The 26816-nt window shown below is 50.9% G+C and overlaps 1 protein-coding gene across 2 annotated transcripts; it reads right to left on the reverse strand.

The window, feature by feature from the left end:
• Positions 1-4664: 4664 nt before the first annotated feature.
• P2ry2 (purinergic receptor P2Y2) lies at positions 4665-20431 on the reverse strand. 2 transcript variants are annotated; one of them, XM_021167157.2, is made up of 3 exons: positions 19975-20431; positions 11647-11837; positions 4665-7187 (listed from the first exon to the last, which is right to left on the reverse strand). In XM_021167157.2, exon 3 carries the CDS (start codon positions 7181-7183, stop codon positions 6062-6064), a length of 1122 nt encoding a protein of 373 aa, XP_021022816.1. In that variant the 5' UTR covers positions 7184-7187; positions 11647-11837; positions 19975-20431; the 3' UTR covers positions 4665-6061. The 2 variants fall into 2 exon arrangements, with proteins under 2 accessions (XP_021022816.1, XP_029336047.1); XM_029480187.1 differs by lacking the exon at positions 11647-11837.
• Positions 20432-26816: the final 6385 nt, after the last annotated feature.

Consider the following 26816-nt stretch of genomic DNA (forward strand, 5'->3'; position numbering starts at 1 on the left):
TGTCCTGGAACTCACTCTGTAGACCAGGCTGGCCTCGAACTCAGAAATCTGCCTGCCTCTGCCTCCCGAGTGCTGGGATTAAAGGCGTGTGCCACCGCTGCCCGGCGAGAAGCAAGTGTTTTTAACAGCTGAGCCCTCTTTCCAACCCCCTTGCTACTGTCATGGCTTTTCCCATGGTGGACAGTGATGTTTCACAGGTCAGAGGTTGGTGGTGTGAGGTCACACGGCTGGTTCTTCCCAGTTACAACACATGAACTTCCTGTTGAACATGGTACAAAGAGATGAGAGAGCTTTCTGGGCAGAAGTTGGGGGAGGGCTTCCTTTGAACATTTCTTAGAATCACATTTATTTGTGTTGTGGGAGCACATGTGGAGTTCCGAGGACAACATACTGAAGCTGGTTTGTCATCAAACTTAGGTTTCTCTGGTGTCCTCAAGCCACAGAATAAACCAATCATGAACTGGAAACCCTTCTATTGTGAGTCAGAGTAAAGCCTTCCTACTGGGACCTAATGTACGCCTGTAATCCCAGCACTCAGGAAGTCGGAGCAGGAATTCACACAGCTTGGGCTATATGAGATGCTGTCTCAGCCTCTCCCTGAGTTCTAAGCCTTTTCTCTTTAGAAGTTTATAACTTTCAGTATTTTTGTTACAGTAGCAGAAAGCTGGCCAATGTAGGCACTAATTGCATTCATGAGGTCTTCATCCTTGTGACCTACATACCTCGCCAAGGCTCACCTCCCCAAATCAGCACTTTGGTAATTCAAGTTTCTTGAGTGTTTGTTTGAAACAGGGTTTTATGAAGCTGGTCTTCCATGAGCTCTCGAGGTTGCCAAGGATGGCCTTGAACTCCTGATCCTCCTGCCTCACCTCGCCCATGCTGGCCTTGCACTGGCACGTCACATCACCTCTGGCAGGCAATTAGGATTTCAGCATATGGATTATGGGAGGACACATCTAGCCCCTAATAGCCACATTGGTAAAAATGAGCCTGGAAATCCAGGCCTTTGCTCTGAGCTCTTTGCTCAAAGATGAGAACCAGAGATTCAGCCCATTACCCCTCTTTCCCCCACCACCTAGTCTTGTAGGAGTCTCCAGTCTGGGGCCTTTGAAAGCATGCTAGAGCTAAAGAGGCTGGCTGAGGCAGAAGGAACATCCAGAGAGCTGTGGACTCATAACTAGGCTTCACTCTGACTTCTCTGTGGCTTTAGATATGTGTAGACTCTTCTTTGACAGTGTGACCTTGGACAGGGCATAGCCCTCTCTGGGCCTTCGGCCCTCTGAAACAGCCAAACAAGGAAAAGTGTTTGTGCTATTTTGTAGCTAGCCATGAGGAGCCAGCAGCCCCAGGAAATTATGTCAGTAGGGAGGAGAGGAGCAGGGTCGGGAGCTCCCAAGGATGGGCACAGGGGATATTTTGAGACAGGCAGATCCCCCACGTCACCGCTGGACAATAGTCTAGGGGGAATCATTGTGTTGTGAGTGGAAAGTTCTTTTTTGACTCCATTGCTGACAATAGTCCAACATAGTGGGCGGAGACCCTGGGGACAGGGTTTGGTCCAACAAGTGACTGGCTCATTGTTCCTGGCTGGGATAGAGCTGAAACATGACACCCAGATGGGCCGATGCAGAAACCAGGGCAAACCCTAAAAGCTTCTTCTCAACAAAGGCAAACTAGACAGAGCCAGTTGCCAAGTATGGGGAAACTGAGGCCCAGAGAACAGAAACAGCTTGCCCAGGTCCTGCCAACATGGACAGAGGGCAGTAGGTTTTGACCCTTGGGCTCCGTTCTTCTTTCTCTGCCCCTGGGGCAGCTCAGCTTGCAGCCAAGTCAGCCTGGCTACCTTACCCTCTTCTCCTACAAAAGCAGTTTACTGTGTGATACGGTGTGGCATTGTGTGGTAGCAATGGAGTCCTTTACCTCTTGGTAGGCTTTTCAATCCTTACAGAACAGCTGTTGTGCCTTATGGTATGGACACTTAATGCTTTGATGGGAGAACCAGAACTTAGAAACAACACCTCCAGACTCACCCAGAAAGGGCAAGTGGAGCGGCTTAGGTCACACAGCAAAAGCTTCTATGACCCACCTCCAGGTCAATGCTTTCCCTCCAGATTTCAGGGCACTTGATGGAATGGAGATGCAGCTATAGACAACCAGGGCAGGCACATGCAGTCAGAGGATGATAGGCAAGCCCTCTCTGAGGGTGGCTAGGATCTTTCTTCTCCTCTTTTCTCCCTCTCACTATCTGCTATCCCCCTTTGGTTGCCATTTTCAGGCAAGGGTCTGGACACACACATAGGCCTGTGCTCCTAGAAGCCGCCCAGCGGCAGGCAGGGCAGAACTGAGGCCATATTTTCTCTAGGATGGACCTGCAACCTTCCTTCCATAGCCTGTGGGGGTGGGGATTTTGGTCTCCCCAGGGGATTAGGGTCCCAGACACTTGCTGACCAGGCTCTGGGAGAGCTAGGTCCAAGAGCTAATCTCTATGTCCCTTAGCATTATATACATAAAGTTTTCTAGGTGGCAGACACTGGACTAAATGACGTGTGTGCATGTGTGCATGTGTATGTACACGTGTGCAGTCTGAGGTAAGCCTCCTAAGAGTCGGCATGGGAGGTTGTATCTCACTGAGATGAGAAAAGTCAGGTGCTATGAGATGGAGTGAGCCATGTGCTCAAGGGGCTATGTTGGAAGAGGAGGTGTGATCTTCAAACCAAATCTATGTGCTGAGCCCTCTCCCCACACTACTGTCTAGGTCTGAATCATGGGAAAGAACACGGACACAGCCTCCTGACCTGTGGCAGTGTGGGACGCTAGAGAATCCCTGGGGACCTTTGGAGATAGGAACTTTTCCTTGACACAGCCTTGGCTGTGTTACCTGCAGCTTACCTGGACCAAGCCTTTTTGCAACTTTTTTTTTTTTTTAAGCAGCACTAACAATATCTATGTCATGGACTGGGTGTGATGGGTAACTAAATCATGTGGGAGACCTAGGCCAGTACAGGAATTCCAGCCTCTACGATCCATTCTAAATACATAAGCCCAACTCTGCCAGGATGAATGTAGATGGAACTGGCATAGTGGCTGACGTGTACCAAGACTGGGGCCACCAGGCATGGACATGTTGTCTAGAATCTTTTCTAATCTTGGAGGGCAAGGGTATCAGTGTCCTCTATAGTCCCTCCCCTCCATCCGGGCACCTACATGGATGGAGACCACACTGTGGCTTGCTCTCAGGAAGCTTTCTTTAAGCCACTGCATGCAGCTTTCATAGGACACAGGGCCTAGAGGATAGGAGGGTCACTCCTGGTTACTTGGTGTTAGCTGAGAACAACTGTAGAGAGCAGTAAGCACTTACCCTGTTTGTCAAGTCTGCCCCATTCTAGTTTCCCTGTGTTAAGTCCATGATCACAGTTCCCAGCTCGGGGGGATGGGAGAGCTGGGCTGTTCAGGGGGCACAGGACACTCATGAAGTCACTGACCTATATGGAGGGGGTGGCACAGTAACAGGAGCAGCCCAAGTCCCTGGCTCATGCCCAGGAACCACGCTGACCTTAGCCATGGCCTCTCCCCTCTCTGGCATTGAGTCTGCAGCTGGGCTGGACAACCCTTGGGATCCTGGTCTAGTAGCCATGTGGCTCCTGTGCCCTTTCACAGTGGCCTTCAGGACCTGGTAGCCCTGGAACATGGTGTGAGGGTGAGGGGTGGGCAGGGAGGCCCAAAGGGTAAGAGGAGATATTTTGAGCATAGGCAGGTCACCTCACGTCACTGCTGGACAATGGTCCAGGGTTGGTGGAAAATCTTGGTCTTACTTGGGCTGAAAATAGTACCAGGCAGAAGGGTCAGGAATCTTACCCGCCAGGCAAGTGGCCTGGATGCTGGTCACCATGGGAACAGGCAATCTGACTGGCTTCTGGAGGTGGGATCGGAGACCTATCCCTGGTTCCCTAGGAAGCATTACTACCCATGGCTGCCACAGAACTAGGTGGTGAGAAGTGTTCCTAGGCTCTGTGTCCTCGGAAAGCCACAGTGTGGTCTCCATCCATGTGGGTGCTTAGTTCTGCAGTTTGTAGAGCAGCTGTGTGTGTGTGTGTGTGTGTGTGTGTGTGTGTGTGTGTGTGTAAACTAGGGGGACACAGTGAAAATAGCCCTATCCCCTACCACAGGTGAACAGTGATGGCCCCTCCAAGACATGATATGCATCTCTGCCTCCAGGGCTCAGCACAGCTCAGAGTTTATCTGTAGGAAGGGTCTGGTCTGCCCATAAACTGTCTGAGCCCTGTCTGTGCAGGGTTAGAAAGAGATAGGTTCAGGCCTGCAAGAAAGACCCAGGGCATTCCACAAGTGGGCGTTCCCGAAGCTCAGAGGGGGTCCAGGTACATTAGCTGTAGTATGAACATCGAATGTGTGGGGTGGGCATCTCACGCTCTGCTGGGCAGGTGACTCTGAATGACACACTGCAGAATCATTAGTTGGGTCCTGGCCTGTGATGGCTTCTTGTCATTGAAGGGTGCTCTGGAGGTGAGCTGTATAAAGAGACTGTGCTCATAAACCAGCTACTTGGGGGAGTTGTAATGAGTCCTTTGAGCCCAGGGATTCTAAGTATTCTGAGCCACATTGCAAGACTCCAAATCAAAGCAACAAAATGCACAGAGAACAACTAGTTATGCCTCAGCTTTAATGGCTGAGAGGGGAGAGGGGAGATAGAGGAGATGGGCAGGGTGGAATGGGGAGAGGGTCCTTACAGGGACCTCCTGTCCTTGAGATCATGAGGCTTGTCACCTTTGCCCATTCCTACCTAAACTCCAGAGCTGGCATGGTCCACTGTCATGCATTCCAGGGACCCCTCCTTGACTGGGGCTCACACGGTCCCAGCTAGTCAGCATGGTTTGTGCTGAAGTACCCTGCATCTGCTTTTAAGAACCAGTTGTTGGATAGGTGTGGCATCTACCTGTAATCCCAGCACTTTGTCAATGGAGGCGAGAGGGTAAGAGGTTCAAGGCCACTTTCAGCTACATGGCTAATTCGAAGTCTGCCTTTGGTTCTCCGAGATGAGCCTGATCAGCTACACTACCCTCCCCCACGAGCCCAGAAAAAAGAACCAGTTGATTTTTCAGGAATTTTGCAATGGGTTCGCCTTTGTATTGGTAATTTGAAATTGAAATAGGATTGGCCACAGTGGGGTTGCTTGCACCACAGGGATTGGCAGTGTTATAAATAAAAGCCCCTCCCCAACCCAGTTCAGTTAATGGTTTGACATTTGCCAGCACATGAGAGGTTTTGTGAACTGGGGAACCCCAAGAACCAGAACCCTATTTGACTCTTCTCCATGCTTGGCACAGTACAATACAGAAAACAAGTGGCTGAAAGGCAGGGTTGACCTGGGGGACTGAGGAGGGATCACCCCACACACACATCCCGTCCAAGACTTCCTACTACTGAAGGAAGGCAGGTGGCAGAGATAACAGGCCTTTGTGTGGGTGGTGACAGCTTCCCAGGTCATGCCCCAGAGCACGGCCCAATGGGTAGCACAGCCCTTCATTTAAGTTACGGTTCCCACCTGCTGCCAGCCCAGAGGAATCTCCAGGGACCTGACATTAGCTCTTAGATGTTTGTCTCTTGGCCTGAGGGTCCTCCTCTGAGCTAAGTCCATCGTGCCCAGGTCCATCCTACATCACCATGAGAACAAGAGCCCTCCAGTCACCTTGTGATTCTACTCCTAATCCAGGTAGCTAGCCTGTACTAGGCAGAGCTGTGTCCTCTCTGAGCCTGCTTCTCCCTTGGATTTGGGAGGCTAAACCTCAGCCTAGGTACCTCGGCAGGAATGGCAGCTGTCTGCATAGGAGTCGGGTGGCATTGCCTTTCTTAAGATATGGTTTTCCCAACTCACACATACAAATGATTGGGGACTTTGGAGTCCTGCTACTCTTGGGACTACAAGATGAGTATCCTGAACCCTTGCCAAGTGAGAGCTGTTGATCCACATCGGAGGATGTCAGCCCTTTTAACAAGCCTTGGTCCCCTACAGCTCCTCTACATAAACTGACACCTGACTGAGGTGCTATAGCCGAATGTCCTTAGTCTCACTTCCAGCTGGTGTAGACTCTGTCCGTCTTGAGTAGTCACTGCTGACTGACAAATCTTTCCTCACAGTTCTGTTAGGCCTGTGCAGGCCCAGCTTGCGACGAGCCTGTGGGCTGGGGGTAGGCTCCGTGGGTGGCTTGGCATCTCGGGCAAAGCGGACAAGTCTCTGCCCTGCTAGGAAGTAGAGTACGGGGTCTAGACAACTGTTGGCGCTGGCCAGCGGCCGGGTGATCTTATATGCCATGTTGATGGCGTTGAGGGTGTGGCAGCTGAGGTCAAGTGATCGGAAGGAGTAGTAGAGGGTGCGCGTGACGTGGAAAGGCAGGAAGCAGAGGGCAAAGACGGCCAGGACCAAGGCAATGGTGCGCACAGACTTGCGCTTGGCCCGAGGCAGACCTCCAGTGGTCCCATAAGCCGGTTTGAGCAGCCGCCGGGCCATGAGCACGTAACAGACCAGGATTACGGAAAAGGGCACAGCAAAAAGCAGACCCAGCATGACGGAGCTGTAAGCCACAAAATGGCTAAAGAGCTCTCGGGCCGAGGTGTCGTGGCAAGTGATCCGGGTTCCCCGCACGCTGGTGGTGACAAAGTAGAGCACGGGTGCCTGGCAGGCCAGCACCAGCACCCACACAACCGCAGCCACCCGGCGGGCATAACGGGCCCGGCCCCAGCGCAGGGAGTGCAGAGGGCGCAGGACCCCCAGGCACCGGTGCACGCTGATGCAGGTGAGGAAGAGGATGCTGCAGTAGAGGTTGGTGTAGAAGAGGAAACGCACCAGCTTGCAGAGCACCGTGCTAAATGGCCAGTGGTCACCCCGGGCGTAGTAATAAACCAACAGCGGCAGGGACGCTGCGTAGAGAGAGTCCGAAACTGCCAGGTGAAACATGTAGGTGGTGGAGGCGTTCCAGGTTTTGAGGCGGCATAGGAAGATGTAGAGAGCCACGACGTTCAGGCACAACCCGAGCACGCACACCACGCCATAGGACACGGGCAGCAGCACGTACTTGAAGTCCTCGTTGAAGCGACACTTGTAGCCCAGTTCGTCCCCCTCCCAGGTGCCATTGATGGTGCTATTCCAGGGTTCCAGGTCTGCTGCCATTGCCCTGCAGGAAAGGGAGGTGTGGTAAGAAAGCCGTCATGACTGGGCTCAGAGGTGGAGGGGACTTGCTAAGACTTGCCTAAGGCTGGAGGTATAGCTTGGTGATAGATCACTTGCTTGGCATGCAGGAGGCCCTGGGTTCATACCCTACCAACACACATACTAAAGATTTGCCTAAGCCAGATGTAGTGACTCACTCCTATATTCCTAACACTTAGGAAACAGAGGTAAAGAATTGTGTGTTGAAGGTTTGCTTGGGTAGCCTGGGCTACATAGTAAGTAAGACCCTGTCTGAAAAACAAACAAACAGAACAAAGCAACCCAAAGACCATCATCATCATCATCATCATCATCATCAACAACAACAACAACAACAAAACTTGTTTACCCAAATCCAGGCTTTTTTCCCCACAAGACAGGGTTTCTCTGTGTTGCCCTGGATATCCTAGAACTCACTCTGTAGACCAGACTGGCCTCAAACTCAGTGATCCACCTGCCTCTGTCTCTGTCTCCTGAGTGGTAGAATCAAAGGTATGCACCACCACTGCCCAGCTCCAAATCAAAACTTGTATTGTCATGTGACCTGCACCCCCTCCTGCACCCAGAATCTCCTAAAGCCCCAGAAACTTGTGAGATCCATGGAAACCAACATCATGCAATTCTAACTTCACAACAGGGTGAGCAATTGACTCCAGCCCAGCAGCCTGTCTTTGTAGGAGAAGCAGTGTTGGAACACAGCCATGCCCATCTGTTGTGCTGAGCAGTTCTGATCAAGACCACATGGCCTTCAAAGTCTAAAATACTTACTCTTGAACCCAATGACCCCCTTGCTCTAAACCCCTGGATCAGATAGTCCAAGACTGAGGACTCAGAGGCTTGGGACAGAGATCTGGGGATCCCAGAAGGGTACAATTTCAAAGTATAGGAAGTGGCCTCAAGACTGACCCTCTGCTGCACCCCAGTGCTCATTGCCCACTGAGTTTTTCTGGTCAGCGCATCCAGCATGCCTAAGTCCTCAAGAGCTCTCAGCTTCAAAACCCATCATCTAGTCTCTGGGGACTGGAGGGTATATGCAAGGGTCCCCTATTCCATCACCCAGTTTCTTGTCCATCTTTCTTCTTAAATGTTTAACTTTTATTTTATGTGTATGAGTGTTTTGCTTGTGTCTATAACTGTGCACCATGTGTGTGACTGGTTCCTGCAGAGCTCAGGGGACTCACTAGAACTGAAGCTATGGAAACCAGTACACTCTCTGTGGGTACTGGTAACAGAACCCCAGTCCTCTGCAAGAACCACAAATGATCCTAACCAACAATACACCTATCTCTTTAGCCCTTGTTCAACCTTTTGGTTTTGTTTTGTTTTGTTTTTGAGGCAGGGTTTCTCCATGTAGCCCTGCCTGTCTGGAACTTGAGGCTGACCTCAAACTCATAGAGATTCACCTGCCTCTGCTTCCCAAGTTCAGACAATAAAGATGTGCACCACCACTGCCTGGCTCAACTTTTTTTTTTTTTAAGTGTTATTGCTATATTCTGGTCCTTTTACGTCTGCAAAGAGCAATCCTGTTCTCAACCTGTGAGGGGACAACCATATGGGGCAGTGACCTTCCTGGAGAGCACAGGGGAGTCTGGGGTTGCTGTGGGATGAGGGGGGGAGTGGGAGTTTCTCTAGAGGAGTAAGTTTAGCTCTTCTGGGCCTTCCCTGGTACCTTTTGCACCCGATGACTTTCTACCATCTTTGAGGCTTGTACTTTGCCCCTGATCACAGGGCCTGGCCAGCCAGTGGACAAGGAATGGCTGGAGGGCAAGTAGCCATCTCTCTTTCTCTCTGAATTCCACCCTGTGGCCACTAAGAGCTCTTTCAGACCAGGGTGAGGAGGCCCACATCTGCCATCCTAGCACTCGGGAGGCTGAGGCAGGAGCAGAAGGAGTCTGAAGCCAGCCTGGCTACCTAGAAAGACTGTCTCAGAACAGTGAGGGGCAGGTGAAATGACTCAGCTGATAAAGGCACCTGCTGCCAAGACTAATGACCCGAGGCCAAGGACCCCACCTTGGTAAAAGGAGTGACTCTCCCAAGTGGTCCTCTGACCGTTACATGGGCACTGTGGCACATGTGTACCACAGACATATACACAAAACAAATAAGCAACAGGCATGAAGTATGTGCACGAATAAGAAAATGACAAGTCTTCTTGGGCTAGAGTAGAAAAGTTTTACCCAAAGGGGCCCAAGGCAAGACTTGACCTAATACAATGTGGTAGTGAATTGTCAGCTTCTTTTACCTTCATTTTCCTGAGCTAATAATTCAGTATGGCTACAGAGAGCAAGATCGTGCAGCTAAATCTTATTTTATTAGACAGATTCAAAATAAAGAAAAAACCTTTGATTTATTCTATGCATATGAATGTCTTGCCTGCATGTGTGCACCTGTGCACATGTGTGTGTCTAATGCCTGTAGAGTTCCGAAGGCAGGTTAGGTCTGCTGGAACTGGAGTTAGGGTTGGTTGTGAGCCACCATGTGGGCCCTGGGTCCTCTAAAAGAACAGCAATTACTCTTAACCCCTGAACCATTTTCAGCTCGGAAATATGAATTTTATAATGTAGGCATATGAGTTTCTGCCTGGATATACGTGTGCTGTGTCACGCAGGCTGAAGAAGGCATCCGGTTGGTTCTCTGGAGCTGGAGTTACAAATGGTTGTGAACCACCAAATGAGAATCAAACCTGGCTCCTCCGCAAGAAAGCTGCTGGGCCCTCTCTGCAGCCCCAAGAAATCGCAAGTTTAACGACAAAAGCGTTTCTTAAACTGTAGTGCTCCTCCTTTGGAAGCACCGTATGGAATTTTCTGCTCACTTTTTCATAATAGATCTACATTCTCTCTGTCTAAAAGGAAGCAAAGCAAAAGCGACAATAACAACATCAGTTTCAGCTGCCGGCAGGGAGCAGGCATCCTGGACCGCAGGGCACCTGGACCGCAGGGCACGGCAGACTGAACATGAGAGTCCCGGCTAAGAAGTCCTCTTTCATCTCAGGGCTCAAATCCCCGCCTGGGAGAATGGTAGTGCCAAACTCCCCTCAGGAGAAGCGCTGCCCCACTGGAGAAAGGGGGCAGCTTCTTCTAACCCACGTGCCCGTCATGTCTGCTCCACTCCTGCCCTTCACTGCTCTCCACATGCCCAGCTCTCTAGTCAAGGTCACTAGCTCCCTGCTGTTCCTTGCCCATGGAATCTCTGACACTAAAGGACGGGGTGGAACTTCCTTGTCCCCAGAACCAAGGAGCTTCCCTTTCCACCTGTTTTCAGACATCCTGGCCTCTGCCCTCTAAGCCAGCTGGAAACTCTATCACGATGGCCCCGTTCCAGACGGACACTGCCTGTCCTCTCCTTCCCTGGGCCAACTCACCAGCCTGGAAAGCTGGCTTGCTAGCCCCCCAGTCCTCTCCCTTAGCACTGATTAGTGATCTCAGCTCTATGGAGACTGCTCCGTCTGACTCCGTCACTGGTCCTCTCACACTGGCTGGCTCTGCTATACCCAGGTCTTGCTGGCTGTGTCCCAAGAACTCCCAGCTTAATGGAGAAGTGAACCAACCAGCCCAGGCCTGATTATCTTTGTTAACGTTGTACGGACTGTCCCAAAAGTCTTCCCAGAATGATCCTTTACAGACACATCCCAGCCATTTCTCCAGGTTCTTTCTCAATCACTGGAACTTTCTCAGTTCGCCAGCCCCTCAACCCTTTTCTCCAGCCTGGTGGCAATCTGTCCTTCTACTCCCTCCTCAACATACTTCGTTGAGGGCTGGATCCATGTGATGATTGTCTCTGTACCTAGGGCCCAGCTAGCAGCCCAAGATGCAAGCAGTTGTTGTAAGAAAGAAAGGATGAATGAACGGATGGGTAAATGAAGCACTGGAAGCCACGGGAACCCAGAGGAACTGAGCACAGGAGTCATGGGACCCAGCCCACCCAAGCCCTTCTCCTGCCCCAGAAGGATCCTTACACCACCTCTTGGTCAACCTTAATACAATCCGGAAGACTTTGCCCTGCCCTTCTGGAGCCACGGAAACAGTCTATGAATGCATTCTAGGGACTGGTCGGTAGGCTAAGGCAGTCCCATACTTCGCTTGGCCCATCTATGGCTCTGTCTCATCAGCTTCATATCCTGCAGTCCCCTCTGCTACCCTTCCTGTTCAGTGGGGATCGGATTAGGTTTAAGCAGCTCCCACAAGGCAGCGTTCAGTCCCTGGTATAAATATCTACGCAAGCTATTTGTTTTGGTTATATGGGAAGGAATTGGAAACAACTAGGCTTGACACCAAGGGCTGTGTGGCTCCAGAGCCTGAATTCAACAGAGCCTGGGATAAATGAGCAGAGCAGGGTCCCTGTCTCCGGTCACATTGATATAAGCAGGACTCAATGCACATGCATACAGAATGCCCATCCCCCAGCCAGTGTCTCTCCTCACACACCTGGACCTGATCAGCTCCTGCTCTTGGGGTGGTGAGGATGCTCAGTGCCTGCTCCAGTTCTTCACTCACATATGCACAGGTCTGGACCAGCTGCTGGGACTGAGGCAGGAAACAGGAAGAACAGGTTCCCAGGCCTGGGCCCCCGCCCAGCCTCCAGCATTTTTCAAGGCAAGCAGCTGCCCGGAGGACTCCTGTAGACACCCAGAGATGAAGAAGCAAATGTGGGCTCAGAATCTGTCAACCAGGCCATGTTTTATTCCCTCTCTCTCTCTTCCCCTATGGATTGCCTCCTCTTCTTTAACTGTGGCCCCAAAGAAGCCAAGAAGAGACTCGGTGTGCTTGCCTGGTCACAGTGCCCTCTGCACACCCACACATCCTGCTATCCCCTGCTCACTCATATGTTCCAGGAATGGGCTGTTCATAGCCTCACTCTCTGCACCCCCTTTAACAGGAAGGAGGCATTGTGAAAGATCTCCCTTGGTATCTTGCAGAGCTGAGCCAAGTCTCCAGTGTCCCTTCCTTTGGTCCTGGTTCTGCACTTTAGTCCCATAGCAGGAAACGGTCAATACCCTCTTGGCCCAGCATATACTGCACATGAATGCTAACATACCTTTGTCCAGGATAGGTGTCTAGCTGGAATCCCCTCCACTTCATTCCACATCTAGACATTCCTCCACAGGTGTTTTACACACACACACACACACACACACACACACACACACACACAAACACACACGTACAAATGCACATACACACCCAGAGCACACACATTCACACTCCTGTGTACACGCAGTGGACATATTGACATGGTCTAGATGGGGCCTGGTACAGCCTCTGGAAGCTACCTGTGCTGAATCCTCATTTAATGGAGGATGAAACTCAAGGATGGAGCTGAGCTGGGAGCCCCTCACAGACAGCAGGCACAGGCTATTTGGCATATGCTAGAGAGAGGATAGCTGCCTAGTGCAAGAAGCCCTCTGTGTGGACGGGTCCCAGAACCTACCAGAAGTTTTCTGAATAATTTTTTTCTTTTAACACAGAGCTATACATCTCAGGCCGATCTCACTGTATAGTTGAGGATGAACTTGCCTTTCTGATTCTATCCTTACTTCCCAAGTGCTGGCATTATAGACATGTACCACCACATTCTGTTTATGTGGTGCTGGGGTAGATGACCTAGGCTTCAGGTATGCTAGGAAAGCTTTAGTAACTGAGACAGACAGACAGACACACACACACACACACACACATACACACTTTGGGTTTTTTTGGTGCTAGGGCCTGAAGCATGACAGACTAATGCTATACCACTGAGCTATGCTTTCATCCCCATGAATATCTTTTCCCATCTGCTTACTGTCTTAACAGTGGGGCGGTGGAGCCTCTAAGCTAGAGGTGTTTATAGGAGAGCAGTAGGAGATGGGTGGCTGCAGGAGGAGGACCAAGGGTGGGCCTGGGAAGTGGCTTCCAGCCACTGATGACTTGATGCATCCAGCCCTGGCATCTCAGGCTGACATGGTCCAGACTGTGGGCTGCTATCTGGCTGCCTGCTCAAGGTCTTGGTGGCAAGATGAAGGAGCTCCCCTTTCACCTTGCCCCATCCAGGCACATCCCCTGAGGTCTGTCCTCAGGAGGTACCTAACCAATCAGCTAAGTAAGGCAGAAGACGTCCTCCACCATCCTTCTAGGTTGCCATGGCAACTCTCCACCCTATCAGATGCCTACTACTCAGCAAGTCCTACCAGTTCAACCAGTGCAGCTCTTAGATGTGCCTTTATGCCCTTTGCCTGGCGCAGATGTAGGGCTAACCTTTCCCTATGCCCTTTGCCCGATGCAGACCTAGAGCCAACCTTTCCTTCCCTCTGAACCCCTCCCATTCTCCTTGCTGCAGTCCTCACCTCCCTCTGCCCTGCCTTTCCAACCTTAACTCTCCAGTCACATTGTCTTCTTGATGCCCACCTTTGATCACATGACCACCGTGAGCTCAAACCCTCCATAGCTCCCTAGTACTGTCAGGCAGCGTCCAAGGCCCTCAGCTTTACCTCAAGTCCTAGCCGAACTGGTTCCTGCCACCCTACTAGAAGATCTGCCATCTTTACCTTCTCCCTTATCCTCCTGTCTCAGTACAACTGAAGCAGTCACGTTGTTCCATCTCGTTTAGTAACAGCTTCCCTCATCTTCTACCATCTATTTCCTCTCGAGAGCTGAGCATTCTCTGTAACCATTTCTATGTTAGGTGGCTTCATAAGTCTCTTCATATTTAATCTGAAGGCTCCAACAGGCTAAAGTAACCTCCCAGGGCCACAAAAGCAGCAAAAAACAGAGCTCTGCTGTGCCCTTGGCCACTACCCCCTACCCTGCAAGGTTCAAGTCCCATCCCCAGGGAGCCCCTGCCCATTCATCTTTGACTCCAACCTCCCAAGCTCTGGCTCTCTGCTCCATCTCCAGCAGAGAAGGTCCCAACCTGCAGAACCAGGGATGGACCCCTCAGGACTTCCCAACTGGGATGACGCCAAGATGTACCCATTTCTCAGGTTAAAAAAACTAAGACCACAAAGTAGGAGGCTCGAGGTCTCAATCAAGACCCCCAGAGAGTCAAAGGCAAAGCCAAGCCCAATGGGTAGAACCCCCTGCCTCTGCTCTGGCCTTTCCCCTGACTCCTTGTTTCTTTCTTACTAGTCCTAGGCTAGTGAGTCTAAAGGAGGAGGAAGCGGCTACTCTTAGTCTGGCAGCGGAATTTCCTGGGTGGTTAGACAACATTCCAGCTCCTTTGCTAGGGTGGCTCTGGAATGTGCCACCTGCTAGGCTGGTGGACCCTGTCCAGCCTGGCAGGGGAAAGTGTTCTATCAGAGACCCCTGCTTCCCACCTGCCTTTGTCAAGAAGAGATTTTGGGGAGGGGGCACTGAGGACCTGGACTTAAAACAGCATCAAGAGGCAGGAGAGAGCACAGGGTGGCAGGGAATGTCTTCTGCCCTTCTCAGTTGTTGGCTGGACAGGGCTGTCAACCCCATAGCCTGCTGGTCACTCTCCTCTTAATGAAACGGAACTTGCTTGTGAGCTGTTGAGATCAATAAAAAAGCCACACTCACATTACAGAATAGTAAGAGAGGAGATTGCCGTTTAGGGCAGAGAGAGGAGGGATGGGGTACCCCTAAAAGATGCGTGGAGCAAGTACTCTTGCAGGAATTACAGGTGAGGCCACAGTGGCAAGGGTACAGCCAGGCTGACCTAAGATCACACCCCATCCTGTCCTCAGGGCTGGGGGAAGGGGTGGATGGTGAGTGTATGGGGTGGGGGTGGGAGATGGGGGCAAGGGATGGGGCTGTCCAGAGCTTTCCACGTTCCCCTCTGTCCCCAGATTGCCCCAGTGCAGATTACCTGGTGACTCAAAGCTTAAATTCTTCCCTATTCTCAAGAAGTTCGCTGTCAAGGTCAGGGCGGCACACCCAGAAACAGACAATGACAGCCAGGGTGCCAGGCTTGAAGGAAGCCTGGGAGGCCCAGCTGGGAAAGGAGGCCCTGGTGGTCGGGGGAGGCTTCCTAGAGAAAAGATCACCTGACTTGTGGTTAGAAAGATGAGTAGGTATCAGGTGGGTGGAGAGAGGAGAGAGCACAAATCTGGGCAAGATGGCCTGAACCACTAAGCACCCCTGTGGCTGAGCGAAGTACAGGGTAACAGAAGATTAAGAAGTCACTGCCTGTCCCCTCCCAAATGTCCTCCAAGGGGCTAGAGGACAGCAGTTCCCCTCAGCTGTGCCTGGTATATTAATTACATCATGAGCACTGAGCACAGTGGCTAGTCTGGGGACACAATTCAGGGGTGACCTCTGATGTTATCAGATGGTGTCTGTCTGTGTGTGTATGAATGTTTATATGTGTGCATGTGTGTGTAAGTGTAAGTGTGAGTGTATGTATGTGTGTGTGAGTGTGTCTGTGTGAATGTATGTATGTATGTAAGTATAAGTGTGAGTGTGTGTATGTGTGTGAATGTGTCTGTGTTAATGTGTATGTACGTGTGTAAGTGTATGTGTATGAATGTGTGTGAATGTTCATATGTGTGCATGTGTGCAAGTGTGTCAGTGTGTGTGTGTGAGTGTGTTTGTGTATATTGTGAATGTGTGTGTGAATGTGTATGACTGTTTATATGTGTGCATGTGTGTGTAAGTATAAGTGTGAGTGTGAGTATGTGTGTGTGAATGTGTTTGTGTGTGAATGTGTGTGAATGTGTGTGAATATATGTGAATGCTTGTATATGTGTATGTGTTTGTAAGTATAAGTGTGAGTGTATGTGTGAGTGTGTCTGTGTGAATGTGTGTATGTATGTGTGTAAGTGTGAGTGTGTGTATGCGTAAGTGTGTGTATGTATGTGTCTGTGTGTGTGAATGTGTGTGTAAGTGTGAGTGTGCGTATGTGTGTGTGGTATGAGGCCTCCCCTACGAGGTCCCTGTGCTCTACAGCACTTTCCCTAAACCTCCCACAATCTCCGCTGTGGGAGCCACTCACTGAGGCTGAGGCAGCACTGAGTGCTCAAAGCTGAGACTCCTAAGGAGAAAGGGTCTACCTAACCAGGGCAGGACTCCAAACCACTGATCCTAAGTGGCCCAGCTCAGCTGAGTGCAGTACAGGACTTCAGAGATGGGCTGAATGACTCAGAACCACAAAGTCCTGGACTCTACCTCAGCCAATCACACCTGCATGCCTCCAGTGAGACCCAAGAGGCAAGAGCCCTGGGCTCAGGCTCCAACTTGGAGCCTGTTACACTGTGTAGTCTGGGTCTAGTCAGATCCTGTCTCTGAGTGTAAGTTCCTACTGGTCAAACTGGAAGAGTCACAGATCCACAGGGCAGTTCACTAAGAATGAATAAGACATGGGAGTGATTGGGGTGGGGCTTATGGGAAGCAGGATGTATACTTGACTTGCAGGCAATATCTCCCCATCATGACAGGAAAACACTGAATTCTAGGATCCTACAACACTGCTCACGAGAGTGTCTGCCCTGGGTCTCCAGCAGAGACAGAGGTCGTGGTCTAAACTGTGATCTTGTCTGGGAAGGAGCAGGAAGCATCCAGCTTATGAGATGGGAGAATCTGGGCATACATTATAGGATGCACAGGAGGCTATGGGATGGAAACTGTCTTCTTGGAGCACTTTTGGAATGTTCCCAGGCCAGCAGCTCTCAGAGTCTAATCCCAGAGTGCCTGAATCCCATGCTGTTCCTTCAGTTTGCCTGCTGAAGCAGGTGTTGTATCCGAAGTTGTGTTTCTCGTGGCTCTAGAAAGCCTTTGGCTGAGATTCTCAGAACCCCAGGTATTTGTGCTCAGATTAACATAACCATAACCTGCAGTCCTAAGAGCCACAAAGCTCTAGCTGCCAATGTCTCTACAGGCATGGCTTCAGAGGGTTAACTCTTCCAGGTCCAGAAGAGTGCCCAGTCAAGCTTTGGGAAAAGACCCAGGAATGTTTAGGTCATTTTGGGAGATCCAACCATCTTCAAAAGGAACAAAGGGACTAAGAACTCAGGGCCACCGTCAGGACAACTTGTATCTTGGGGAGGTGGTCAGTGGAAGCTTTTCCCAAGGAGTTGGACCTTAATAGATAACTTAGGGTTGTGAAGAAGACAGAGAAGAGAAGGGAGGAAATCCAAGCCAGACTCAGTGGGCGAGGGGACAGGCTGTTGAGGAAGTGCCAGTAGGTCATGAGTGGCTGGCTTGGATGGTTATGTGGCATGGAATGTGTGGGGGCCAAGGAATTCATTTGAAAGGGCTCAAATGCCAAGCTGAGAGCGTATTCTCCAGATTAAAAGGGAAGGCATTCTCAGAGTTTACAAAGATGGTACCACATGGAAGGTGGTTAGTACCTGAGTCTGGAGAGTAGGGGACCACCGTACTTATAATGATGCAGGCAGAAGAACTAGCATCTTGCTTCGGGACTCCCTGTCAGCCTCCTTCCCAACCCAAGCACAGGCTTGGCCAAAGTCTCTCTTACAAATGGCACTGGAGGCTAGGCACTCTTCAGGACACTGTATCCATACAAGCCAGAGGAAGACCTAGTGCCCAGGCCTTTCTTCTTCAGTGGCAGGGATAGGACACCAAAATGGAGGATCCAGTTGGGCCCAGCAGGGTCCAGATGTCACTCTCTGCATCAGAGAATCCTGCTGCTCATTCAATATCAAGATTGATGTATGCCCTAGGGTTTGGGAGACAGGGCAATAGAGAGCTACACTCTCTTGAGACTGAAGGACTAGGATGTTGCTCAGTTGGTAGAATGTTTACCTAGAATGCAGGGAAGCCCTTGGTTTGATTGCCAGCACCAAATATAATGGGTGCATGCCTACGAGCCCAGCATTCAAGAGGTGGAAGCAGAAAGATTAGAAGTTTAAGGTCATTCCACACACTGAGTTCAAGGCCAGCCTAGGCTACATAAGACCTTGTCTTGGGACAGAGGGATCCACTACAGTGACTCTTCATGGATCAAGGCCTTTCTCTTCTGAATACCCACAGCACCCAGCTGCTCATTTCCCAACTACTCCCTGGTACCTGCTATGTGCTCCATCTGTGCCAGATAATAAGGACAAAGTGAGAAAGAGATGGCCTGGCTTCATAATATAACTAAGCAGCTTCTCTAGAGAGTAAGGAGGGTCTTGCAGCCATGTTCTTCCCGTTAGGCTCTTCTGATGCCTTAGGGACCCAAAGGCATCTCAGGAGGAAACTATAGGTTAAAGGGTGCACAGACAGGCTCAGGGAAGGCAGTTAGGAGAGAGAAGAGATGCATCAGAGGGCACTTCTTAGTTAGCAGGTCAGCAAGATCTTCCTGGTCCTGTGAGCAGACCTGGGGATAATGGTGGTCATCCCGTAAACAGCTGGGCAATTAGGCCACAAGAAAGACCCAAAGAAAGGCTCCCGGGGGCAGCCAGGCATGGTGGTGCTGGCCTTTAATCCTAGAGTTCCAGAATTAGGCTATGGACAGGTCTCCGTGAGTTGGGGGTCAGCCTGGTCCATAGACTGACATCCAGGACATAGAGTGAGACACTGTAGTAATCAAACTCCCCTCAGCCTAGAAATAAGTAGCAGTGCCTCATCCTGAAACTGGCCCTGGGCAGGGAGGCCTCAGCTGGGGCAGGTAAGCGGAGTCCCAGGTTTTATTTATGTGGCTTTGTGACCTTAGAGAAGACATTCTCCAAGCCTCTAGTTTCTGATCTACAAAATAAAGGTAATAGCTCCTTTCTCATGTGAGGAGGATAAGACGAGGGATTCTTACAAACTGTAACAAGTAACAATTCAACAACACTGCAATAGTAGCATAAGCACTTCTAATTAAAAAAGAAAGACTGCAGCCAGGAAATTCAAGAACTCCTGGTGTCACCCATGAGGCCTTGGTGACATCCTCACATGCTCATCTGGTGCCTGGAGTAGGTGGGCAAAAGGGATCCCGGAAAGGCCACAACCTCGCTCTGCATCTGGGCAGCCATTTCTGAGGATTACCCAGTATGCCAACTTGCCCATGTCCTCAAAACTCTGGAGTATCCAAAGCATGGAGGAGGAGAGGGGCAGACCTCCGCAGCAGGGCTTGTCCCCAGCCTTCATGCAGAACCCACACTGGCAGCGGTGTAGAGTCTGTTCACAGACTCTCCTTCCTCCCACTCCCACCCACAGGTAATTGACACTTCCCTGCCGCCCCAGCCTGATCTTCAAAAGCCACTATTCCAAACTTGATCCAAAAACAAGGCTGCTGACCCAGGGACTCTAGGGATGCCATTCTGAGCACAGCAGTCACCTAGCCCTATAAATCTCCAAACTGGAAAGGCTAGTTCCCAGAAGGATCTACACTTGGGTCTAGTTCCAGGAGATCAGTAACACACACACACACACACACACACACACACACACACACACACACTGTAGCCCTAGTGAGGTGGACACTGTCTTTCTTCTGCCTGACCCTTCATACAGCACCACCTGCCCGATTAAAAGTTTCCAGACAGATTAAAGTCTTAACTGTCCTTATATGAAATTGCACTAGCAACCCACACCCACATTCCCACCCCCCACTCCCAACCCCACAACCCCACCGCCGCCGCTGCTGCTGCCACTGCCTCCCATACCTCACTGACACCGAGTGAGCTACCCAGACTGACTCTGGGGAGAGAGTTAAGAGTGCAAGCGCAAGAAGAAGTCTCCAGGATTTCCAGGTCTCTTAGCCCACAGACTTACGCCCCAGGGGTACACACAGACTAAGTTCAGTCACTCACACCCTAAGGGTGTGCGCATTTGCCCACTAACACACAGATTCCCCCAGTACGCAGGTAAACACACCAGGATGTCACTTACCGAGATCACGCTCTAGAGGAAACAAAGTTCAACAGCGCACCGGCAGCTGGCTCTCACCGCCCAGTTTTGCGCAGTACAAGGGCTGGGAGCCCGAGCCCTCGGGACAGAGTCACGTAATGGGCTCTCCCTGTTTGGCGCTGACTCGACCGGCGCTCCCGTCCCCAGGCCGCACTTGGCGACCTCTCTTGGTGTCCGCTCCCCTCTAGGCGGCACCTCTCACCTCCCCGCTGCGCTGGTGCCCTCCAAGGGCCGCCGCCGCTGTTCTTGGTGCCCGAGTCCCATGCCGAGTGGCGCAGGGTCCCACGTGCCTGGAAGTGCCGCGGTCCCCGCCCTACTCCGCCCGGCTCCGCACCCCACAGCCTGGCTGTGAGCAGGAGGGCGGGGCAGACTCTGGGCAGACGCCGGAGCCGCCCCCAACCCTTCCAAACAGATGCTTCCAGTCTGCCACCCGCTTGGGGACGCGGTCGGTCAGTGTCGCCGCCGGTCAGCGTGTCCGCCACGGCTGTTGAGCAGGGAGAGGCGGAAGGCGACCGTCCTGGCTGAGCAGAGGTCACCTGCTTAGCTCACCGATTTTCAGCGGCGCCCAAGTTTTACAAGGTTTGCTTTGTGCTGGCCTGGCTCCTGTCACTGTCCACCGATGGACCTTTATACTGACCCTCAGCCTTCCCTCCGCTGCTGCCCCATCCCGTGTCACTTACGGATGGATAGATGGATGTTCTTTCAGACTGCTGGTACCAGCAGAAATCTTTGCCGGCTTCACCACCTCCGTCTGCTTTTGCTCTTCGTTCAGGTCACTAACGGGTCCCTGAAGTCCTGGTTTAGTTTGATCTCTCATCTTGAACTGCCTCAATTCTTCTCTCTAGCCTGCTCTGAAGACTTTCTGTAATCACAAACCCCATTCCTGTCCTAGTTTGAGCTCAAAAAAGGCAAGGACCACATCAGCCATCTCACTGCTGTCCTGTGAAGGGGTGGATGAATGAGTGTCTGCCCCCTCCCATTTCTGACTCAGGAATCTGTTAGTATAAGTTCTAGGCCACCTTTAGCACTGAAAGACACATTTTCTGTGAAATGAAGCCAGTCTTTCCATGATCTTACTTCTCGTGTCCATCCAGGGAGTCTTGGGGTAGCCAAATAAACGGACAAGTTCAGAACAAGCCTTTTTCTATGGCGAGGAGCTTGCTCTCTGCCCAAGGGCTGTAGACCTTGTTAGTTGTGTATCAGCTGACTAAAGTCCCACTCGCAGCCCCTGGAGGGGTCCAGAAAGGGTCCGATCTGCAGCCCTGTCCAGAGTGAGAAGGGTGAATACACAGAGCTGGGTGGCTGAGCCTCTCTGCAGCCTCCTGGGGCCTTTGCGTAGACACAAAGGCTCCTTGTCTAACCTCTGCTGGCTATGGGAGCTGGTGCAGGCAGCTTCCAGAAACCTAGATCTCTCCACAGCCACCCTTGTGGCTTTAGGGTCCTCATGTGAGGGAAGTCTTTCAGGTTATTGAAATCCCAGCGGATTTCCTTTGACTGATCTCCCTTCTAAGCCGTCAGGTCTTTTTCTGCTGCTTCCCCGAGGACCCAGGATAGACCCTAGCCTCTAGAAGACTCACAGGCTGGACAGTGGGCAGTCTTGGACTTTACACTTACTGTGGTCCAATCCCTTTACTTTATAGCCAAAGAAACGACATTCCCAAGGTACATGACATCATGTCAGGTGACCTGGTAAGGCCCGAGTACTCAGATTCAAGTCTTCCTTCACTTTTTCTGGGTCTACTTTCTAAGATTCAGCCCTCTTTTTGTTGTTTGTTTGTTTATAGCTAGGATCTCCCTTTGTAGGCCATGCTGGCCTTGAACTCACCATGTAATTCAGGCTGGCCTCATACAGCAGTCCTCCTGACTCAGCCTCTTGAGAGCTGATATTCTAGGCATGTGCTACCACACCTGGCTCTCCATCTTCTTTTCTGCACAATGTGTTACGTCCTCCTGTCTTGCTGTTCTGACTAAATGTCCGTATTTGGGGTCTTGCCCATCATCCTGAGCTTTCTGGGTCTGCAGAGTGAGTACCCCCTCTCAGAAGAGCCTGGGAGGTTAGGTTTCCCAAGCCTCAGATTTTGTAGATCACCAAATCCAGCAGACTTCCCTCCCCCTCCCCCACCCCCAGCGCATTCCAGTTTGAGTACATTTGCATTCATATTTTTGCGTACTCCGAACTTGAGAGTTTACAACTGAAACAGTTTAGAACCTCTATTGATCCAGCCAGGAAATGGAAGCTCTGTGAGACACAGTGAGTACCCTATGAAGGGTAGACCAGCACTGATGGCGTCTCCCTGAATCTTGCAGCCAAAGCAGGCTAATGGTAAGGCCCAGGCGCTGTAATGGTCCCCGTGAAGTGTAATGAAGCCACAGGGGCAACTGCATTAGCACCAGGAGTTCAGGAGGGGACTGTCTGCTGGCTCCCCTGGCCCACCTCACATTAGAAGGTTTCCTGTCTCTCCATCCCTGAGCAAGCATTTGCCTGCTGGCAGGCATCCCCATCCCATGAGAAAACTTCCTGCTTTGAGAATCTAAGATGCGGGCAGGCAGGCAGGAGGGGGAGTCCCTGCCTGGCCAAGCCTCTAATGCAGCCCTCCAACCCTCTGTTACTCCCAGAATGGTGCCTCTGTCCCCGCTCTCTGACACACTTTGCTTCACACTCTCTTGGGGGCTTCCTCTGCCCTCGAGGCAGCCCAGCCTCTGAGCCTCCACTCCAGGTTTTCCCCTCTCTGCCTCCTCTCCTGCTTCCATTTAGCTAGGCAGGCTGAAACCCTGAACCCTCACTCACCTCCTGCTGGGTGCTGGCCACTCCCTCTGCCCCTGTATTTCTCTGTTTGGCCTGTTTCTCTTGACTCCCAACCACTGATCTTCTAAGACTCCTTCCAGATGCCATGCCTCTCAGTGTGCTGTGACTGTCTCCCCCTCTGCTGGGGATCTCTTTGAAGGTGGGGCCCAGTCTGTCCTACCCACAGTTGACTGTCCAGCCACTGTCACTGTCACTGTCACTTGAGCATCCTCCAGAAGGACTCTTTATAGCTCCCCTTCTGTGTGCTAGTGACTGTGTTAAGGCATCTCAGTCTTCACCAGGACCCTGTGAGTTAGGAGCTACCATTCCCATGGCACATGGAGGAAAACAGAGGCTTGTATAGTGAGTATGTGGTGGGTCCACTAACTCTGGAACTGGACTCTGCTTGGGGGGAAAGGCCCTGAAGAGAGTGGGTCATGGCTGGGCCTTGGTGTTGGGGTCTACACTGGCTCGCACTCTGCAGAGCTGGGCTGACTATCTTGCCTGGCCTCCCTCCCTCCTTCCCTCCTTCAGAACTGGGGTGATGCTCCTCAAGTTTCCCTGACCAGGGCCAGGGCTTGAGAGGCAAATGAATCCTGGAAGCTCAGCTGTTGGCACTGCCAGGAGGCAGGCACTCCAGGGAGGCATCCCAGAGAGCAGGAAGCCTGATTTTCTGCCTTGGCAAACGTCCCTTCCACCTTCCCCAAAGCAAGATCAGCTACCAAATTTGCAAGACTCTGTACAAAATGAAAATGTGGATACTTTGTTTAAAGATTGTTAAGAATTTTTTTTAATTAGGTATTTTCTTCATTTGCATTTCAAATGCTATCCCAAAAGTCCCCCATATCCTCCCCCACCCACTCCCACTTCTTGACCCTCGTGTTCCCCTGTACTGAGGCATATAAAGTTTGCAAGACCAAGGGGCCTCTCTTCCCAATGATGGCTGATTAGGCCATCTTCTGCTACATATGCAGCTAGAAACACGAGCTCTGGGGGTACTGGTTAGTTCATATTGTTGTTCCACCTATAGGATTGCAGACCCCTTTAGCTCCTTGGGTACTTTCTCTAGCTCCTCCATTGGGGGCCCTGGGTTCCATCCAATAGCTGACAGTGAGCATCCACTTCTGTGTTTGCTAGGCCCCGGCATAGCCTCACAAGAGACAGCTATATCAGCGTCCTTTCAGCAAAATCTTGCTGGTGTATGCAATGGGGTCAGCGTTTGGAGGCTGATTATGGGATGGATCCCTGGGTATGGCAGTCTCTAGATGGTCCATCCTTTTATCTCAGCTCCAAACTTTGTCTCTGTAACTCCTTCCATGGGTGTTTTGTTCCCAATTCTAAGAAGGGGCAAAGTGTCCACACTTTGGTCTTTGTTCTTCTTGAGTTTCATATGTTTTGCAAATTGTATCTTGTATCTTGGGTATTCTAAGTTTCTGGGCTAATATCCACCTATCAGTGAGTTAAGAATTTTAAGATGTTGACAGAAGTATTAAATCAAGCACTAGGCTGTATGTGGTAGCCCACACCTTTAATGCCAACACCCAGGAGGCAGAGACAGGTCGATCTTTGTGAGTTCAAGGCCAACCTGGCCTACATAGTTAGTTGCAGGACAGCCAGAGCTACATAATAGAGAGGCTTTGTCACAAAATAGACAAGCACTAATGGTGCTTGTCTTGCAACTGGGAAGCCAGCCCTGCTCACAGGCCTTTCTTTCCTCATCTGTCAAATGGGCTAATGGTAGACTTCTAGTCAGATAAGGAGGAGGGAAGAGACATGAGTAGGGGCTCAGTCAATAGCATGAGGACGGACTAGGGGTCAGCATGGACATCACTTCTTTAATGTATGTGCATGCACAGGAAGGCCTGAGACCACCTCAGGTGTCATTCCCAGGGATTCCAAGCTCAGACCCTCACCTGCAAATGAACACTATATCTGCTGAGTTAGCTCTCTGCCCCTAAATGCACATACAACCCAACCTATGGACAGCAGACTTTTTAATAGATGTATTCTTGACAAGAATTTGATTCTTTTTAAATTTTTATTTTGTTTTATATGTATGACTATTTTGACTGCATATATGTCTGTGTACCACATGTGTGCCTGGTGTCCGTGGAAGTTGGAAGACAGCATCAGAGTTCCTAGGGCTTGAGTTAGATGGTTGTAAGCTGCTGTGTGGGTTTTGGAAATCAAACCTGGATCCTTTGAAAGAGTATCAAGTCTCTTAATACCAAGCTTCTTGATTCTTTTAATTTAAAAAAAAAGATTTTATTTTTAGGTGTGTGTGTGTGTGTGTGTGTACTTGAGTGCAGTGCCTTCAGAGGTCAGGAAAAGCTATCAGATGCCCTAGAACTGGTGTTACAGGTGGTCCTGAGCACCTGATATAGATTCTGGGAACCGAACTCAGATCCTTTGGAAGAGCAGCAAGCAATTATAGCCACTGAGCCATCTTTCCAGTCCTAATAGTTTCATTCTCCTTTTCAAGCACTCAGTCTGTGTCAGAGAAGTAAGTTTCTGTACAACACTATCAGAGTTGTACAGAGACTCAGTGAGGGAAGCCAAGATGAGAGGCGGAGGGGAGGGAGGCTGAGGGATTGATAGAGAGGAGCAGAGATGGAGGAGGCTGCTCAAGACAAAGACAACCATTGTGTGGACACAAAGACCTGACCGTAGAATCCCTGTGGGGCTGGGCTGAAGGCATGGATGGAGCATAGTGAAGCTATACACGGTAATGGGGGAGTTGCCAGGAGCTACCTCCTGATCCCTTCATAGCTGGAATGGGAGATGGGTGTGGCATGCAGGAGCCAGAAAAAATGGTCAGTAGGGAGAATTAGATCTGGGCCTGGGCTCTAACACCCTGTTCCAGGCCTCCAGGCCCACAGTCTTCCACTAGGGCAGACTGCCCGAGCCCCATTCTGGCAGCGTGCCCCATGCTCCTCATTGCATGGTCTCCTATTTCATTAAGGGCAGTGGCAGTCTCCAAATCTGGCTTCTGTACTCCCCACCACCCTGAGGCATACAAAACATAGTCCTTTAGTGTTCCATTCAAAGCCTTTTGTGACTTTCCTTGAGTGAGCAGGTGTCACCTGCTCCAGTCCTCAAAAGCCTCTGGCATCATTGTCACATGGGACATCCCACTATTGCCCACGCCTCAGTCCTTTTACACACACAGCCTTGTGCTTTTTCTGTCCTTCTGAGGCGTCCCACCCCTTGACTGTGGGCTGAAATCCTCCACCCCCACGGCTGGGCTTAACCTCATCCACTAACACACCAATCCACTCCTCCACAAATGCTGGATTCACCCACTCTCTCCAAGTGCTCACCCTCAGCCGACTTTTGGGTTTAGTCATTTGCATCCACAAAGCTCAGCTGGGAGGTGGCCAACATTGGATCTGAGTCTTGTGGGATAGGGGACTGCACCCGTGTGTGGAAAGCAAGAGTATCAGAAGCAGTGAGGTCAGCTACCAGCTCCGCTTCAGACACTTCCCGGGTTCCAGCGACAAGGGATCCAGAGCAGCAGAGGCCATTATCAGTGAGCAGATTACTCCCAGGGATCTGGGTGTGGTGGCACACACCTGTAATCCCATCACTCAGGAAGTAGGAAGATGCAAATTTGAGGCTAGTCTGACGGCAGAGAAAGACTCCTTTCTTAAAATGAACAAAACTGGGGTTGGAGAGACGGTTCAGCATCCGGCTGTTCTTCCAGAGAACCAAAGCTTGGTTGTCAGCACCTACATTAGTCGGTTTGGCTTACAATCACCTATAACGGCAGGTCCAGGGCAGTCCAGCACTCTTTTCTGGTCTCCAAGAGCATCATGCATGTACATGGTACATGGTACACAGACCTTCATGCAAGCAAAACATTCATACACATAAATAAGAAAAAATATTTTTTAGCATCTCCAACAGATTTATTTTTATAGGAATGACCTAAAGGAGAAAAAAATGGAGGTACAGAAATATGGACTAGCCGGGCGTGGTGGCGCACGCCTTTAATCCCAGCACTCGGGAGGCAGAGGCAGGCGGATTTCTGAGTTCGAGG

Source organism: Mus caroli, chromosome 7, assembly GCF_900094665.2.
Source record: "Mus caroli chromosome 7, CAROLI_EIJ_v1.1, whole genome shotgun sequence".
In the NCBI taxonomy this organism is placed as follows: domain Eukaryota; kingdom Metazoa; phylum Chordata; class Mammalia; order Rodentia; family Muridae; genus Mus; species Mus caroli.

What these genes read in the sequence shown, in the direction of transcription:
- P2ry2 (XM_029480187.1), bottom strand. Translation starts at nt 7,183, where the DNA reads ATGGCAGCAGACCTGGAACCCTGGAATAGCACCATCAATGGCACCTGG.